This window comes from Microtus pennsylvanicus, chromosome 4 (assembly GCF_037038515.1).
Source record: "Microtus pennsylvanicus isolate mMicPen1 chromosome 4, mMicPen1.hap1, whole genome shotgun sequence".
NCBI lineage: Eukaryota > Metazoa > Chordata > Mammalia > Rodentia > Cricetidae > Microtus > Microtus pennsylvanicus.
This window is the reverse complement of record NC_134582.1, coordinates 84,310,846-84,327,260: the sequence shown is the minus strand read 5'-3', so window position 1 is coordinate 84,327,260 and position 16,415 is coordinate 84,310,846. Positions and strand designations below refer to the sequence as shown.

At 53.1% G+C, this 16,415-nt stretch overlaps 1 protein-coding gene across 1 annotated transcript in view; it reads left to right on the top strand.

Annotated features, from left to right (window-relative positions):
- Phf2 (PHD finger protein 2) overlaps window positions 1-16,095 on the top strand; it is a 75,299-nt gene extending 59,204 nt beyond the window's left edge. The window contains exons 12-22 of the mRNA XM_075969679.1: window positions 186-545; window positions 1,526-1,645; window positions 1,996-2,111; window positions 3,864-4,042; window positions 4,134-4,204; window positions 4,833-4,993; window positions 10,168-10,439; window positions 11,856-11,951; window positions 12,425-12,534; window positions 13,102-13,489; window positions 14,166-16,095. Of these exons, the coding sequence (XP_075825794.1) occupies window positions 186-545; window positions 1,526-1,645; window positions 1,996-2,111; window positions 3,864-4,042; window positions 4,134-4,204; window positions 4,833-4,993; window positions 10,168-10,439; window positions 11,856-11,951; window positions 12,425-12,534; window positions 13,102-13,489; window positions 14,166-14,254 (1,962 nt within the window). The 3' untranslated portion in view covers window positions 14,255-16,095. The remainder of the gene's footprint in view (window positions 1-185; window positions 546-1,525; window positions 1,646-1,995; window positions 2,112-3,863; window positions 4,043-4,133; window positions 4,205-4,832; window positions 4,994-10,167; window positions 10,440-11,855; window positions 11,952-12,424; window positions 12,535-13,101; window positions 13,490-14,165) is intronic.
- Window positions 16,096-16,415: the final 320 nt, after the last annotated feature.

Sequence of the window (16,415 nt, the reverse complement as noted above, 5' to 3'; positions counted from 1 at the left end):
GGTTCTGTGGACATGTCTTGTGTTATTGGACAGCGTGTGAGCATGCAGCATGCCCCTTGACAATGTGGAGCAAATATGGATGTCATATGGTGTGGGCTGTGTGCTCCTTTCTGACTGTAAGGGTCCCCCGAGTCCTGTCATGGTCTAGAGGGAACACAAATGATCCTCTCCTTTTCCCACACCAGAACACCTCCAAAACTGTCCGACCTGAAGTAAATGCTGTCGCCTCCTCAGATGAGGTCTGTGATGGGGACCGGGAGAAGGAGGAACCGCCATCTCCTATTGAGGCTACCCCACCTCGATCCCTTCTGGAGAAAGTGTCCAAAAAAAAGACACCCAAGACTGTGAAGATGCCCAAGCCATCCAAAATCCCCAAGCCCTCCAAGCCCCCCAAACCCCCCAAAACCCTGAAGCTCAAGGATGGAAGCAAGAAGAAAGGGAAGAAGTGCAAAGAGTCAGCCTCACCCACCATCCCCAACCTGGATCTGCTTGAGGCCCACACAAAGGAGGCGCTGACCAAGATGGAGCCACCCAAGAAAGGAAAGGTGGGGCCCTTGAGCTTTTCCCCCTAATGTGCTGAGGTCACACCAGAGGGAACAGCAAGGACTGACATGTTTTTGCTTTCCTTTGTTACTGGGTGGGGAGGGGAGACCAGCTGTGGAGTATGGTCTCCAGAGAGTACAGGGGTCCAGGGTGTGCCTATTGATAAATCTGAACAAAATACTTCCCTGTCTGCCAGCCACTAGGCCCGCACATCAGGCCAAGACCCCAGACAGATCCGCAGAGCAGTGAGGCCCCTGGAGAGAGCTAGCACAGCATGTTTATGTGTGGCAGGGTAGCACCCAGGAGGTCCACTGGATTGGTGCAGGGTGGTGGTGTTTAGGTGCTTAGTTTTCTTAAGTACTAGAACCCACCTCTGGACTAAGGCCCTGAAGATATACAAGGCATCAGTTTGAGGAGGACACTGGGGGAAGGCAGAGGGTTAGGAGAAGGGGTTGTTATGAGGGCCTGAGCCCCGGTGGACAGAGAGAGATGGGCTCACTGAAGGGTCATACTGAACCATGAGATTAAGGACTATTGGTTGTGAACTCTTTCCAGGATGAGTACACTTCTCTCCTACATCTTGGGGGCCATGCCCATGCCTTGTAATATTCCATTGGTGCTGTTTTTCTGGGGCAAGGAGGGAAGGAGAGAAGGATGTATGTATGTATGAGTAGGTTAGGTGGATGGGTGGGTTGGTCAGTTGAAGGACGATGGATGGATAGATGGACAGGCGGGTAGGTAGGTAAATGGATAAACAGGTGGATGAAGAACAGATAGGTGGTGGATGGTTGAATGAGAAATGAAGCCTAAATGAACAGATAGATAAATGGGCAGATGAAGGAATGGATGGATGAATGAACAAGTGGATGAATGGATAGATGTGTGGACCAACAGGAGTGAGCCACTGGGCTTCTGTGCCATTGTAACCCCAGCCCATTCACCTTCTCTGTCCACCTTTGGGTCATGACTGTTCTGTTTGCAGACCCCAAAGAGTGTCCTGAGTGTTCCCAATAAGGACACAGTCCACACACAGAATGACGTGGAAAGGCTGGAAATCCGAGAGCAAACGAAGAGCAAATCAGAGGCCAAGTGGAAGTACAAGGTGAGCGTGGGGTGTAGACCTGTGGGGCCTTAGGAAAGTCTGTGTGAATCTGGAGTGCACGTGACCTCCCATAAGCCACTTTCTGTGGAGAGTGTGGGAACAAACCCGAATGTGTCATCTTCTCCTTGTCTTCCTCCGTCCTTTCACCTTCTTCATGGTCTGGGTTCCCATTTCCTGAGGCTGCGCAGCACTCCAGGGTGGGTCCTGCATGCTGATGACTAGACCAGCATTAGCATCTATGACCAGCTTTCCTGGGCATGTTCTAGTCCCCAGTTACACCCACTAACATGGATTGGAATACTAGCCCCTCATTCCAGTGGGCTCAGGGACAACCTTGGTCTTGCTTTCAGAACAGCAAACCTGACTCTTTACTGAAAATGGAGGAGGAGCAGAGGTTGGAGAAGTCACCCCTGACTGGGAACAAGGACAAGTTCTCCTTTTCTTTCTCCAACAGAAAACTTCTGGGGTATGTGAGAGCCTGGGCAGGGGTGAGGGTGGACCTGCAGATGTCCCATATCACATACATGTTCCCATAATGTGCATGCAATCTACACTACACGTGACAAATACTGTGCATCGTTCTGTACTCACAGACATATCTGTCACATGCACACACCAGTAGATAGTCCAAATTGTACTTCATGTATGTATGACATCATACACACAAACATACATTTCATCATAACCTCTACCAACACTGTCCATACCAGACATACACCTCACACACCATACATATACAGACATTTATATACCCTTATTGCATGTGTGTGCACGCGCGCGCGCACACACACACACACACACACACACACACACAGTACATTTGGTTGACACCCTTCAGTGGCTCTTTCCAGAGTCACTGACTTGCTCACTGCCACTCTGTTGCATGGAACACCTTTGTTTCTGCTTCCAGAACAGTCTGCAGGGTACATGAGGAATACAGCTATAGTGAGGGCCAGTGAGGCAGAGTAGCTGGTGTGAATTAATGCTGAGGATCAAATAGGGATTAGGGCACAGGTCTCTGAGCCCAGTGGCCAGTAGGGCAGGACGATACAATCTCAGTAAATGCAAGAGTCCACATAAACTTATGGCTGTGATGGATGCCATGGGGAAGGGTGCAGATTTGGGTGTGGAGGGCCTCGGGGATGCTGAGCTGAAAGGGGAGATGCCAGCTTCGGACCTAGGTGAGTCTCAGCATGGTCACTGCGGCCTCGGTTTCAGTTGTGGGCAGGAAGATACCACACAGGCACCTGTGCCACATCCATAATCCCCACATGGTGTGGGGTGACAGACGTGTCCTGTGAGATGGAGAACAGGGCTGGGGCCAAGTGGATGCACTTGTGGTTACTTGGTGGAGTGGAACCCACACGGGCCTGGCCTTGCTACCCTGATTGGATGAGTCTGCTTCTGCCATTTCATTAGAAGTGTCATTTATGGGTCTCAAAGAAGCTTTCCATAGACATCAGTTCTATGACAGGGCCATGCGTTCAGAATATGCAGACAAAATAGATGAGCCTCTCGAGCCATACGCACAAGCATGTGCACGGGTGTGGTGGTCTGTGCTTTAACAAGACAGCAGGACCACAGCCTTTTCCGAGGATGCTGGAGGCTACTATGGCCTGGTGTGCTCTCTGTCAATGTGGCCAACATTCTGTTCAGCTTGTTGTCCTTCCTATTGAGAAAGTCTGTCCTGAAGGTCCAGAGAGGCCTAAGCCTGATCTACTCATGGGGGAAACAGCATCCCTGCCTTGCCATAGCAAGAAGAGAGACACAATATTTTATAGCCCAGTGGAGGTGCCCTGTGGCTCAGCCCTGAGGTATTATTGGTTTTTGGTTGTTTGTTTTGTAAAAATAAGTATGCATCAAAAGACATGAAAGTTGGATTTGATTTAAACTCTGGCAGGCTGGCAAGGAGGGTGGAGGCTGTGCTTGTCAGAACCAAAGTGGGTAGATCATTCCAGAACTTCGGTTGTTTAGGTTTTTCTCCACAGTGCTTGACTGGGCCTCATACCAGGTGACATGGAGGGAAGGAGGGAGCTATAGGATTGGGCCATGTCCCTTCCCATGAGCAGACTCCCCCAGTTGAAACTAAGGGTTGCATAGTCCCTGGCCAGCTGCTTGCCTTCCAGGTGGATGTTTTCTTCCAGGTCCCCGTAAGGTTCTGTTGTCTGCTAGCCTCAGGGCCCTGGGGTCACCCACTGACCTATCCCTTCTACTCTAGCTCCAAGGCCCTCAGGCCTCCGAGCAGCCCTGGTGTGTTCGGGACCTTGCAGAGCTTCAAAGAGGACAAGGCCAAGCCCGTGCGCGATGAGTATGAGTATGTTTCCGATGATGGGGAGCTGAAGATAGACGAGTTTCCCATCAGGAGGAAGAAGAACGCCCCCAAAAGGGACTTGTCCTGTGAGTGTGGTGGGCGTGGGCAAGAGGTTCCAGGTGGTCTTGGCCAACACCCCGGAGACCTCCACTTGACTCCTGTCTGTTGTGCTTTCAGTCTTGTTGGACAAGAAGGAGGCGCTCCTCATGCCCACCACGAAACCGAAGCTGGACTCTGCAGTATACAAGGTGAGCCACCAGCTCTGCCCTCGGCCTCTGCAGCACGCTTCTGCTGGATGTGCAGGGACATCCACCCTCGCCTGCCATGGACTGGGCTCAGCGTAGGAAGGACAAAGTCTTGCTCAGTCCTTGGCATGGGGATTAGCTGCTCCTCTGGGCCTGCTCCATGGGAGATAAATGCAGCAAAGCTTGTCCCCAGGTAGAGGAGTCCCGGAGTGGTTTCCTGCCATCAGATTCTTACACTAAGATGACCTCCTTGACTGACTCTCTTGGGGAAAAGGGTCATTGCTGAGGTTTTCTGGGGAGCCCAGGGAGAACATGAACCACCTGCTGGGATAAGCTTATCTAGACCAGAGGTTTTAAGTCACAGCGTCCTGATGGAATTTGGGGCTTCCTCTTAGAAAAGAGGCAGAGGGTATAAAGACCACTTTAACCTTTGTGGTTTCAAGAGCCCTAGGAAAGACTTGGCACACATATCTGTCTCATAAGAGCCTCGCCCATTGCATGAGCCTGAGTCTATCCTGTAGCATTCATTAGGCCAGACCTCCTTAAAGCTCATTTCCTCTTGAAGGACTCCCCCTCCCCCTTCCCCCAGTGTCTTACCCTGACCAGCTGCTCTCTCTATCTGGCTCCTCAGAGTGACGACTCCTCTGATGAGGGCTCTCTGCACATTGACACGGACACCAAGCCAGGCCGCAATGCCAAAGTCAAGAAGGAGAGTGGGAGCTCAGCCGCAGGCATCCTGGACCTGCTGCAGGCCAGCGAGGAGGTCGGGGCACTCGAGTACAACCCCAACAGGTGGGCTCTGACTGCATCTGCAGCGCTTAGAGCTCAGGATAGCCCGGGACTGGTCATACAGTAATGCAGACAGGGACCAGCCTCTGATTGCAGAGAGCTGGGCTTGGGGAGCAGCCAGGATAGGCCTCCTTTCATCCTTGATGGCCCCCGTTCGATTCACACATTGCTGGCTCGGGTTTTAAGCACTTCCATTGTTCATTTCTCATCGAAACTTTAATGGCATTTCCAGGTGTGCACTGACAGCTGACTGAGGGGCACAGCCTACACTTCCTAACACATCGGGGACAGTAGTTCCCTCCCAACTCTCTAGTTTCATGATATCTTAGGACTCCAGCTGTATAGGTGAGGAAACTGAGGTTCAGGGAACTTAGCCTTCTCGCGGCCCCACAACTTGGAGGTAGCAGAGGCAGGCCCAGGCTCTGGATTGTAGTTGGTATTTTTTTACTCTTTGGGTTAAGCAAATGTAACATAAAAGATTGTAACACACCTTTGCATCATTAAACAAATACTCCAGAGTGTAAACAAATGTAACACATCGTAAACTAATATTCCACAACACTGGATTGACCTGACTCAGGAGCCCAACTTGGGCTCAGGGCTGCTAAGGAGTTGTTGGGTACTGAGCTATGTTTACTTGTGAGTGCCAGTCCCTCATGATCCCTCATATTCAGGAAGGCAAGTCTCATAGGCCTCTCTTGGATGCAGATGACTGCCTTGGGCAACAGCTCACACCAACTCCAAGGCTGCTCCAGCAGGTGGAGGCCTGGGTCAGGTCTGCTGGTAGATGATATGAAGATTCCGGTAAGGTGGATTAAGGACTTGATTGAAGCAAGCTTTTCCTAAATTAGTTGGCCATATTTTATTTCATAGATTGCTGTTTTGAGCGCAATATCGTGTTCACAGTCAGCCAGCCTCAGGCACTTTCCTGGTGGGAGTGAAGCATGATGGGAGGGGTGTGCATGGCTTTGGGCACAGGATCCTGGCTCAGCCTGATATGATGCAGTGAAAGTCTTGGTGGCCACATGGCGAAGCCTGGCTGTGGCCTCTTCCCCATTGGAAGTGACAGCCCCTCCACATTTCAGACTGTGGACCTGTGCAGGACTTTACACGGTCTATGGTTGTGGCAATGCCTGGCTTTTGGGAGGAAGTATGTGTTAGCTAACACTTTGATAACTGATCTCGGGGTCTGAGAGACCCTCTCCCCCAACACCCTGGATTCCCCGTGACCTCAATGGAAAGGCATGGAAAGTTGGAACATGGGGTGAACCTGGCACCACCCAGGATGAGGGGATGAGGGCAGACGGGGCCTTGGTCTTAGCCATCAGGTACCTTGTTATGGTTGCTGTGGAGAGGGAACTCTGGGTGGCATGGAGATGGAACACAGATGGGGCCATTTGAGCCCTTATCTGTGAGGCCAGGAGGGGGCTGTCTGCTAACGAGAAACCAGAGCTGCCATGGCCTTGTGCCCCAAGTCTGGGGAGAGCGCTCTGCAGACACTGCTTCCATCCTCACACACGTGCCTGCTGTGCCTGCCGGAGCCTCGGAGACCAGCCAGCCCCTCAGCCTGCCGCAGGCAGTTCCTCTCCCAAAGTCTCCCATTTGGAGCATAGGTCATTTTTTGATGGTCTATTTGCTCTGTTTTAAGTACTGACTGTTTGGAAAAAAATAGCTGAAGAAAAGGGAGGAAAATATGTTAATTTCTTGAGGCTGGTTTGCTTGGTGTTTACCGCTGTGGGAGAAGAAGGGGATTTGGGTATGGTAATTGGAGGATTAAAGTATTATTTTCCATGCTGACTGGTTAAACTCTGCTCATTGATTCTCCAGCAACCTTGTAGATAGATGGGCCAGCTGGGTCTGGGGTCACCCAGATGGCATGGGTGGGCAGAGCTCATGCTCAAGTGGGCTCTCTTGGGGGTCCTGTCATCAGTGTTTAGGATCCTCATGGCGGATTTCCCTGTGATCTGCTTTGTACTAGGGCTTTGTACCTAGAGCGTATAAGTGAGCTATTTGTTCTTGACAGTGATCTGCCCCTGCTCTGAGAAGTCCATGAGACTGGCATAGCTCGACAGTGCCAGGGCAGCTGCTGGCCTGCAAAACATAGTCCAGGCATTGTGCATGGGGCAGAGCAGGCATTATGAGGGTGGCTTCAGCATTGCTTTCTGCAGAACTCAGGGCTGTGTGACTTGGCCTTCCATTATGACTTCAGCTCAGGAGGCAGCTTATACAGAGGGCAGTGGAGACAGTTGCTTCCCTCTCCTCAGGCTCAGGAAATGTCCCTTGGTCCATGGGGCATTGGCCTAGGAGATAGCTTTTGTCCAATCTTACCTATCCAGCCCCAGCGGGGCTGTTCCATCTCTTTGACCCCCCCCCCCCCCAGGGCCTTTGTCTCTAGAATCTTTGTGCAGCAGCTTTTCCAGGTCCCTGTTGGAGCTCTGCCTGGGTCCCTCAGCCTGTACACAAGGCGATGTGCCATCTTGAGCAGTAGAGGGAAGCATGGAGGGGACACCTGGTCTGCACAGTGCTGTGTGCTCTCACCGCCATTCATCACCATTCTGGGCCTGGGCTTGCCATGAAATCGTCTCACATACCCTCTTCTCAGAGCCCGGGCTGCCTTTTCCTGCAAAAGTCTTTCTTAAGGTGTCCAAATACTGGGATGTCATTCTCAGGTATTCAGGATATAGCAAGGTATAAGCTGGAGACAAGAGGGCTTTGATACAAGAGTCTCAGAAGAAAAGGGACCAAAGAGTGCAGGGTGGGGACAGTGGGAGCCTATGGGCCTCCAGTCCGGACCCTGCTGGAGCTGTACCCTGTGCTGCTAGAGCTTTTCTTCACCAGCTAGAGTAAGCCATTCTTTTCTAGGCTGGGCTCAGCTACAGGGCTGCTGAGCTAGAGTAAGTGTCTAAAGTCCCCAGAGAGAGCTCTCACTGGGCCAGTTTATCATGGAGCCATGTGCTCTCTCTGCCTGTGCATCACATGGACATTTGGATCCTCTGCTAGACTATGACTCGGAATCTCCTGGGGGGGGGGGGGCTAGGTGTGGGCATTCTTAAAGCTGTCCAGAAGGCTGTAGCTTAGACAGGTGGGAAGTCTAGACTGGAGGAGGTGAGCAGGCTGGGCCAGCACAGGGTGCTGAGGAGGCAGGAGCTAGATCCTGTTGGAGGGTCTGGTGGAGACTGAAGACTACCCAAAACCTAGCCCTAAGGGTCTCTGCAGTCCAGCAGCGGCCAGGCCTCAGGTCCAGGGATAGTGGTGAGCATTACTCCCTGAACCTAGTTTGGGATGCTCTTTCTGGAAGGCAGGGTACCAGTGCAGCCAAGCAGAGATGAGGGCATGGGACAGTAGATAAGGGCATTGCTAGAAGAGCACAAAAGGGCATAGTAACAAGGACTGCAGAAGAGTGTGGATGGAACCCTGTGGGCAGTCTGCATGGAGGTGGAAGAGAGGAAGTCTGGGGGTCAAGAGAAAGCTTGCAGTATGGAGGGACCCAGAGAGGGGAGCCTGGTTGAGTCGAGGCATGGCTGTGCCTAACAAGAGATGAGTTGTTACAGATAGAGATATGGTATGCATATAGGTGTGCATGGCGGGAGTGCGGGGCTGAGTACAGGTGTAGATGAGAGTATACATGCAGGTGTTGATGGAGGTGTAGGTGCAGGTGCAGGTGTAGATGAGGGTGCAGGTGTAGATGGATGTGTGTGCAGGTGTAGATGAGGGTGCAGGTGTAGATGAGGGTGCAGGTGTAGATGAGGGTGCAGGTGTAGATGAGGGTGCAGGTATAGATGAGGGTGCAGGTATAGATGAGGGTGCAGGTGTAGATGGATGTGTGTGCAGGTGTAGATGAGGGTGCAGGTGTAGATGGATGTGTGTGCAGGTGTAGATGAGGGTGCAGGTGTAGATGGATGTGTGTGCAGGTGTAGATGGATGTGTGCGCAGGTGTAGATGAGGGTGCAGGTGTAGATGAGGGTGCAGGTGTAGATGGATGTGTGTGCAGGTGTAGATGGATGTGTGTGCAGGTGTAGATGGAGGTGTCGGTGTGGGTGTAGAGGGATGTGTGTGCAGGTGTAGATGAGGGTGCAGGTGTAGATGAGGGTACAGGTGTAGATGGTTGTGTGCAGGTGTAGATGAGGGTGCAGGTGTAGATGGGTGTGTGCAGGTGTAGATGGAGGTGTAGGTGTGGGTGTAGAGGGATGTGTGTGCAGCTGTAGAGGGTTGTGTGCAGGTGTAGATGAGGGTGCAGGTGTAGATGGTTGTGTGCAGGTGTAGATGAGGGTGCAGGTGTAGATGGGTGTGTGCAGGTGTAGATGGAGGTGTAGGTGTGGGTGTAGAGGGATGTGTGTGCAGGTGTAGATGGTTGTGTGCAGGTGTAGATAAGGGTGCAGGTGTAGATGAGGGTGCAGGTGTAGATGAGGGTGCAGGTGTAGATGAGGGTGCAGGTGTAGATGAGGGTGCAGGTGTAGATGGATGTGTGTGCAGGTGTAGATGAGGGTGCAGGTGTAGATGGGTGTGTGCAGGTGTAGATGGGTGTGTGCAGGTGTAGATGGAGGTGTAGGTGTAGATGGTTGTGTGCAGGTGTAGATGAGGGTGCAGGTGTAGATGGTTGTGTGCAGGTGTAGATGAGGGTGCAGGTGTAGATGGTTGTGTGCAGGTGTAGATGAGGGTGCAGGTGTAGAGGGTTGTGTGCAGGTGTAGATGAGGGTGCAGGTGTAGATGGGTGTGTGCAGGTGTAGATGGAGGTGTAGGTGTAGGTTTAGAGGGATGTGTGTGCAGGTGTAGATGATGGTGCAGGTGTAGATGAAAAGACATAGGCAGCTGAGCCTCTGGCCAACTCAAGTTGTAAGAACCATTGGGTGACTGTGTGAGATCTGATCCAATCCATCTGCGCTCTATGCGTTTTCTTGTGACCCATGTCTATTCCTTTCCCAGAGTGTGGCTGAGAGTACAGAAGGGCCGGCCAGGCCTTCCCACTGCTAAGTCACCAGTCCGTGCACACCGCTCTCTGTCATCTGTTGGTTGTCCAGGCCAGGTGTGTGTGCAGCCCTGGGCTTTGGGCTGCAGTTACAGCACCTTGAACTACAAATTGTGGATTGTGGGCTATGAGCTCTAGTCTATGATCCAAATGTCCTGGGCTGTGGGCCAAGGGCCATGGCTGAGTGCCTGTTGTCTCTCTGTGTCCCCAGCCAGCCCCCTGCCTCCCCCAGCACACAGGAAGCCATTCAGGGAATGCTGTCCATGGCCAACCTGCAGGCCTCTGACTCCTGCCTGCAGACCACATGGGGCACTGGCCAGGCCAAGGGTGGTTCACTGGCAGCCCACGGTGCCCGGAAGAATGGTGGTGGCAGCAAAGGCACAAGCAAGCGCCTGCTGAAGAGGACTGCCAAGAACAGTGTGGATCTGGAGGACTACGAGGAGCAGGACCACCTGGATGCCTGCTTCAAGGACTCAGACTATGGTGAGTGTGGCTGCAGGACAGGGCCTCTGCCTGTAGGGAGCAGCACTGGCCAGGAACAGATCAAGGAGGTTCATGGTACATATAGTCCAGATTGTAAAATTCATCTTGGACTGGAGTGTGGTGGTGCATGCCAGAAGGATCTCTGTGTTCTGGGCCACCCTGGTCTATAAAGTGAATTCCAAGGCTAACCAAGGCTACACAGTACGACCCTGTCTCAAATAAAACAAAACACGATCCTTTGGTGGCCTGGGTAACTAAAGCCATGGTCCATTTCAGAATGTCTTCCCATGAGGAAACTCTGTCCCCATCCACAGTTCACCAGTCCCCCAGCCCTGACCGCTTGTCGTGTTCTTCAGGTCTTTGAGGATTTGTTCAAGATACATTATCTAAATGAGTCATATAACATGTGACCTTTTGTGGGTCTGTCCATACTGTGGCATGTGCCAGAATTTCCTTCCTTTTTCAGGCTGAGTAATATTCTTTCCTGTGTGTAGGAAGTGTACCATAAGTCCTTGCATGCATTCATCCCTGGGCCCTTGGCCTCTTCTTTTGGCTGCTGGGAACATGTACAGGTTCCTCAGTTCCTTTGCCGTGTTTTTGAGAGGGCCCTGCTGGGTCATAGGTCACTGTGTATTTAGCTCTCTGAGGTCTTGGCTGACAAGTGTCCATTCAACTGAACATTTTGCAGTGACAGAGCTTTGGGGTCATTGTACCCACCCTGCCTGTAAGATGGAAAAACTTAGGCCCAAGGATGACCCTGCAGAAACCAGCAAGGCTCTGGCCTTCTGCCATGGACACAGTCACCAGGCTGCCTACCAGCATAATCTGCCTGACTTAGGCACCTGATTTCTTCTTCACCCCACCTCAGGGAACATTCCATCAGTGTTGCTGGTCCAGGCTCCTCATCTACAGGGCTAACATGGGTTTAGTCCAGTGTCATTCTGGTGGACCCACAGTGCAGGGGTCACTATGGGGGGGTCCCTGAGCCAGGGATGCTCCAATGACCATGTACGCTACTAGGCAGGCACCTTCTTCCAGTTTGCTAGGAGGGTCTCAGGGCTTCAGACAGTGGAATTAGCCCAGTTGCCTCCGTTTCTCACTCCCCACTGTAGCAGCCTCCAGAAGGACTGCGTGTCTCGGGCTCCTGAGGGAGCTGAGGAGAGTGATCCAAGTGACTGAGGCTTTCAGGCACCAGGCCAGCCTGGGGTGGGTGTGGCTGGCAGCCTGTACACACACACTCCTGCCAAGTGTAGGTGCCCTTGCTGTGCAGTTCCAATTGTACAGCAAGTCTGAGAACCTAAGGACAGATCTGGGGCCACCACTCAGGAAGGTCCCTGAGCCACTGCAGCACCCCTCCCCCCCAGCCCTGGCTGTACCCAACCACTCAGGGGCCTGCTTTCCCATTGCCTCCTTCAGTTTACCCGTCACTGGAGTCTGACGAAGATAATCCTGTCTTCAAGTCCCGGTCAAAGAAGAGGAAAGGTTCAGATGATGCCCCCTACAGCCCCACAGGTAGAGCTGGGCTGGGGGCCTGATCTGTGGACGTAGGTGTGGCTCTAGACATGCCCAGAGGAGATTGATCAGCTCCCCATAGGGCCCCAACTGGGGCTCTGCTTTGTGTATTGGGACCTCTGAGCATAGACCTTACTTTAGATCCTTCTTACTTGGTCCCCTCCTTTCCAGAGTGCTGGGTTAGAAGATCTAGGAGGGGCACCAGACACATGCTGGGGTGGTGGGTGGGATCAGGCATCTCCACCTTTCAAGGTTTCCTGCCTACCTAGCTTCCCCTGCCCAGTTTGCTGGGCCTTCCATACTGCCTCATAGATTCCTCAGCATGGCCCAACCTGGGGAGAGCAGATGAGATCTGGCTTCCCATGCAGACAATTAGATATTTGTGGTCCCCCAGACTCAGAGATGGTTTGGGGTGAATGACCACCACTTCCAGCACCTGACTAACTGGTTTGCATTTTCCATGTCTTCCACAGCCAGAGTCGGCCCATCAGTGCCAAGACAGGACAGGCCTGTGCGTGAAGGGACCAGAGTGGCCTCTATAGAGACTGGACTAGCAGCTGCTGCAGCCAAGCTGTCCCAGCAGGTGAGGAGACTGACTTTCCCTACAAGAGTAAGTCTCCATTGTGTGAAGTTAGGCCTACCTCCAGACACCTCAACCACTGCCCGCTTGTGCAGACTGCCAGGGCTAGGGACTGGCAGGCAGGAGAGTGGCTCCAGATTCCAAGGAGGTACAGGGGAGCCAGGAAAAGAGCCCCATGCTCCTTACCCCAGACAGGCACTTCTCACTAACAGCATGATTACTCTTGGTGCCCAGGATGCCCTCACTGAGTACCTCTGGGGACTCCTCCCATCTCAAGGGTCCTGGCACTTAAGTGGTGCACACAGGCAGGAGCTGGGGCACCTCCACCTGCTCCTCTTATCTACTCTGATGGGTCATCTGTTGGCAGAACTCACAGTGGGCTCACATGGGCCAGTCTTTCTGCCGTAGGCTCTGTGGGAGAGCCCCCCCAGCCACTCCTCTGTGCTCCCTGCCTGGCGGAGCTCTGAGCCCCTTGAAGCCTGCATCTGGGTAGAGGCTGAGCTGACTGTGCCCCACCGTGATGTGTCTTGGGCAGATGATGGGTAGCACACCTCCACACTTTATTCTTAGGAGGAGCAGAAAAACAGGAAGAAGAAGAACAGCAAAAGGAAGCCGACTCCTAACACTGCCTCCCCCTCCATCTCCACCTCCGCCTCCGCCTCCACGGGTACCACCTCGGCCTCCACCACCCCAGTCTCCACCACTCCGGCCTCGACCACCCCAGCCTCTACCACCCCGGCCTCCACCAGCACAGCCAGCAGCCAGGCCTCACAGGAGGGCAGCTCACCTGAGCCCCTACCTGAATCACACAGCAGTAGCCTGGCTGATCACGAATACACAGCAGCCGGCACGTTCGCAGGGGCCCAGGCTGGCCGTGCCTCCCAGCCCATGGCCCCTGGAGTCTTTCTCACACAGAGGCGGCCTTCTGCATCATCCCCCAACAACACTGCTGCCAAAGGTACCCCTTTTGCCCTGTCTGCCCCTGCCCTTAGGAAGCACACTGCAAGGGGGATTCTGCCCTCCAGGCGGCAGGTCCTGGGCATCTGAGACAGTTGTGTCCATGCATCTGCATGGCCCCCGCCCTTCACACGATTGTTTGCTGCTCAGTCATGTGACACAGATAGTCTGAAGTCAGGAGATAAGGCCTGAACAGGGCTTATTGATTGCAAACTTCAGGAATCGACCTCAGCTCAGGGCTCTGATAGGCATGTGATCAGCGTTTGCCACAGGTGAAGCTGGGTGTGATATAAGCCAGGCTGGTGGGTTGAGCCCCTCTGTGGCTTAGTGTCATACCAGCCAGGCCTTGTGGCACCTTGTAGTCTCCTTCATCCTGCTTACCCACACTCCAGCCTGGGTCTAGTGGCCACAGTTTGGTGACTCTTGAGATGGCCCTGTTGCCGAGGGTGGGGCCAGGGCGGCCTCACGTCCTAGTCATGCCATCCTGAACCAAGTCTAGGATGCTGTCTGTACCTCCTAGTGTTTGGCTCCATGAGGGACTTCTGAGCCCAGGGCTCAGCCTAGCTGACTGATTTTATAGAGGTGGGTGGGGCTTAGGGGGCCTGTGGGAGCCCATCCTGCTCTACCTGTCACTCTTGACTTCTTTCAAAAAAAAAAATCTCTCCTCACCTCTGTAGGAAAACGTACAAAAAAGGGCATGGCCACCGCCAAGCAAAGGCTTGGAAAGATCTTGAAGATCCATCGGAATGGGAAACTACTCCTCTAAGGCTTGGAAAGCCAGGATCCTTCTGCTCTGCTCAGGACCCCCGGAGCCCCGCTACATCAGCCCCTCCCAGGAGGGTGGCTGTGCTGCCTGGCCCAGGGAGGGCCTTGCCTCCTCCCAGCCACCTTTCCCCAACACGAGCATCTGTCCCTTGAGCAGGTGGAGCGAGCGGAGCATGGCCGTCCCTTGTTGTGAACACGGACATCCTTTCTCAAGTTGCTTAGAGTGACCAGTTCCTGAAGGTGGCCCTGCCAACTTAAGGACCATTCCGGTTTCAGGACAGCCTCCAGGCACCCCACCAGAGACTGGTGACCTCTATGGTTCTGCTTGGGAGCATGAGGCCTTCAAGGAAGGTGCAGTGAGCCACGCTCACCAGCCCGAGTCCGAGCTGGCCCCAGGCTGGCAGCCTCCAAAGGCATAAAACAAGGCAAAGGACACAGAGAAAGAGAAGAGCTGTGGGGTAGTGAATGTTTCCTCCCTCCTCTTCCTAAGTGAGTCTTACAGCACTTGGCCAGTGAGGAGAGGTCGCCCCAGCTCCCTGGCTGGCAGGTAGCAGGCTAGATAGCGGGTGTCGCACCCCAGATGCCTGCAGACATGTGGGGTTGTCAGGACCCACAGTTAGGTTGGTGTGTTAGTGGGTGGAGGAGCCACTGTGGGGTCACAGGGGAAGGGTGACAGCTCAGCCACGTCTTAGGGTCCAGGGGACCCAGGCTAAGCCACGTGGAGGGGCCTCACTCTGGAACAGCACTTCTAGGCCGAGGCACCCTGCCCTAAGTGGGCAGACAGGTGGGCAGGGCCACAGGGCTGGAGCCAGCATGGCAGCGCTTGTCTGAACCCCTGGGTGGCATCATGAGCATGGGCCATCCCAGGTGGCGTGTCCACCCATCGACACAGAGGGGCTGGGTTTGTTTCTCAGGCAATCCTGTATTTTCATTTTAGATGTATTTCCGGAAGCATATTTTTCATAGAATGTAGCGTGTAAATAGCTTTTTAAATGACTTCTTTTTTATAAGAGCAAAAGTATCTCTAGGAATTTCTTTCTATAGAGTCCTTCATTAACCTTTATACGAGTTTTTGCTCCCCCACCCCGGCTTTGATGGACGGCTGGGTTCTGACTCCACCCCCTTTTCTTTCTTTCCTTTCCTTTTGTTACTCTTCTTATTTTCCTCTTAGGAACTAAGGTATTGCCTGAAAAACAACGGCGCCTGCGCAGCCTTACACTCTGTCTCTCAGAGCGGATAGTACAGATCCCTTCCCACACGCCCTGCAGCCGCGTCTCCAGTCTTACACCAGCTCTTCGCTCTCCTTCGTGTGTGATGGGGGTCGGGGATGCAGTTCTTTTACTAGCACCTTGTGAAGTATTTGTGTTTCGTGATGCTGTAATTTATTAATGTTTGTAGCTTTTTATATTTGTACATTTCTTAAGAGGTTTGTTTCTACACCCGTTACCTGGATGTGTTGTCCATGAGGAGATGCAGCTTGGCGGAGGCCTTATCCACTCCCACTTGACCTGTTTGGAGGGACGTCGTCCCCAGGGCCCGGGGCTGGGAGAGGGGCATCTCGCGGGCCCCAGGCTTACTCAGAACTGGTGTTTTTAAAGTTTCCTTGACCCCGTCCTTGTGAACATTTCTATAATCTTAACCCGGGCATCAAGCTGTTCTCTCTCCTTCTCTTTTTAATTTTATTATTATTTTGGCGACATGTACATTTCTAACAAAGTTTATCGTGGCTATTAAAGTGTTCTATTTCCCAGTTCATATTACTCTTGTATCGAGTCCATGAGGTCTAAGTCAACTTAGACCAAAGTTTTAAAAAAGTAAAAATATTTCAGGTTTTGTACAGAACCATGTCTTTGTCATACTTGCTTCCTTCCCATACCTTTCTGTCACCTGTGGGACTTGGGATGGGGCCAGCTCCCCTGCCTGGGCTGTGGGTGCAGCACTCCCCAGGGAGAGCCTCAGGCTGGACTCCAAAGCCACCATTCCACTCAAATGTCAAGCAGGAGTATCCATTCAGAAGAGCTCCTGGGGTCCCAAGGGTGGCAGCCTGAGGCCCTAGTCCTATAGCCCAGCCAGAGCCCAGTGCGAAGGCCTCCAATCCTCCCAGTATGTGAGGCGCCTCGACTCCCGTGGGCTCTGGCTAGGTGCATCCCTGGGGTGCATCT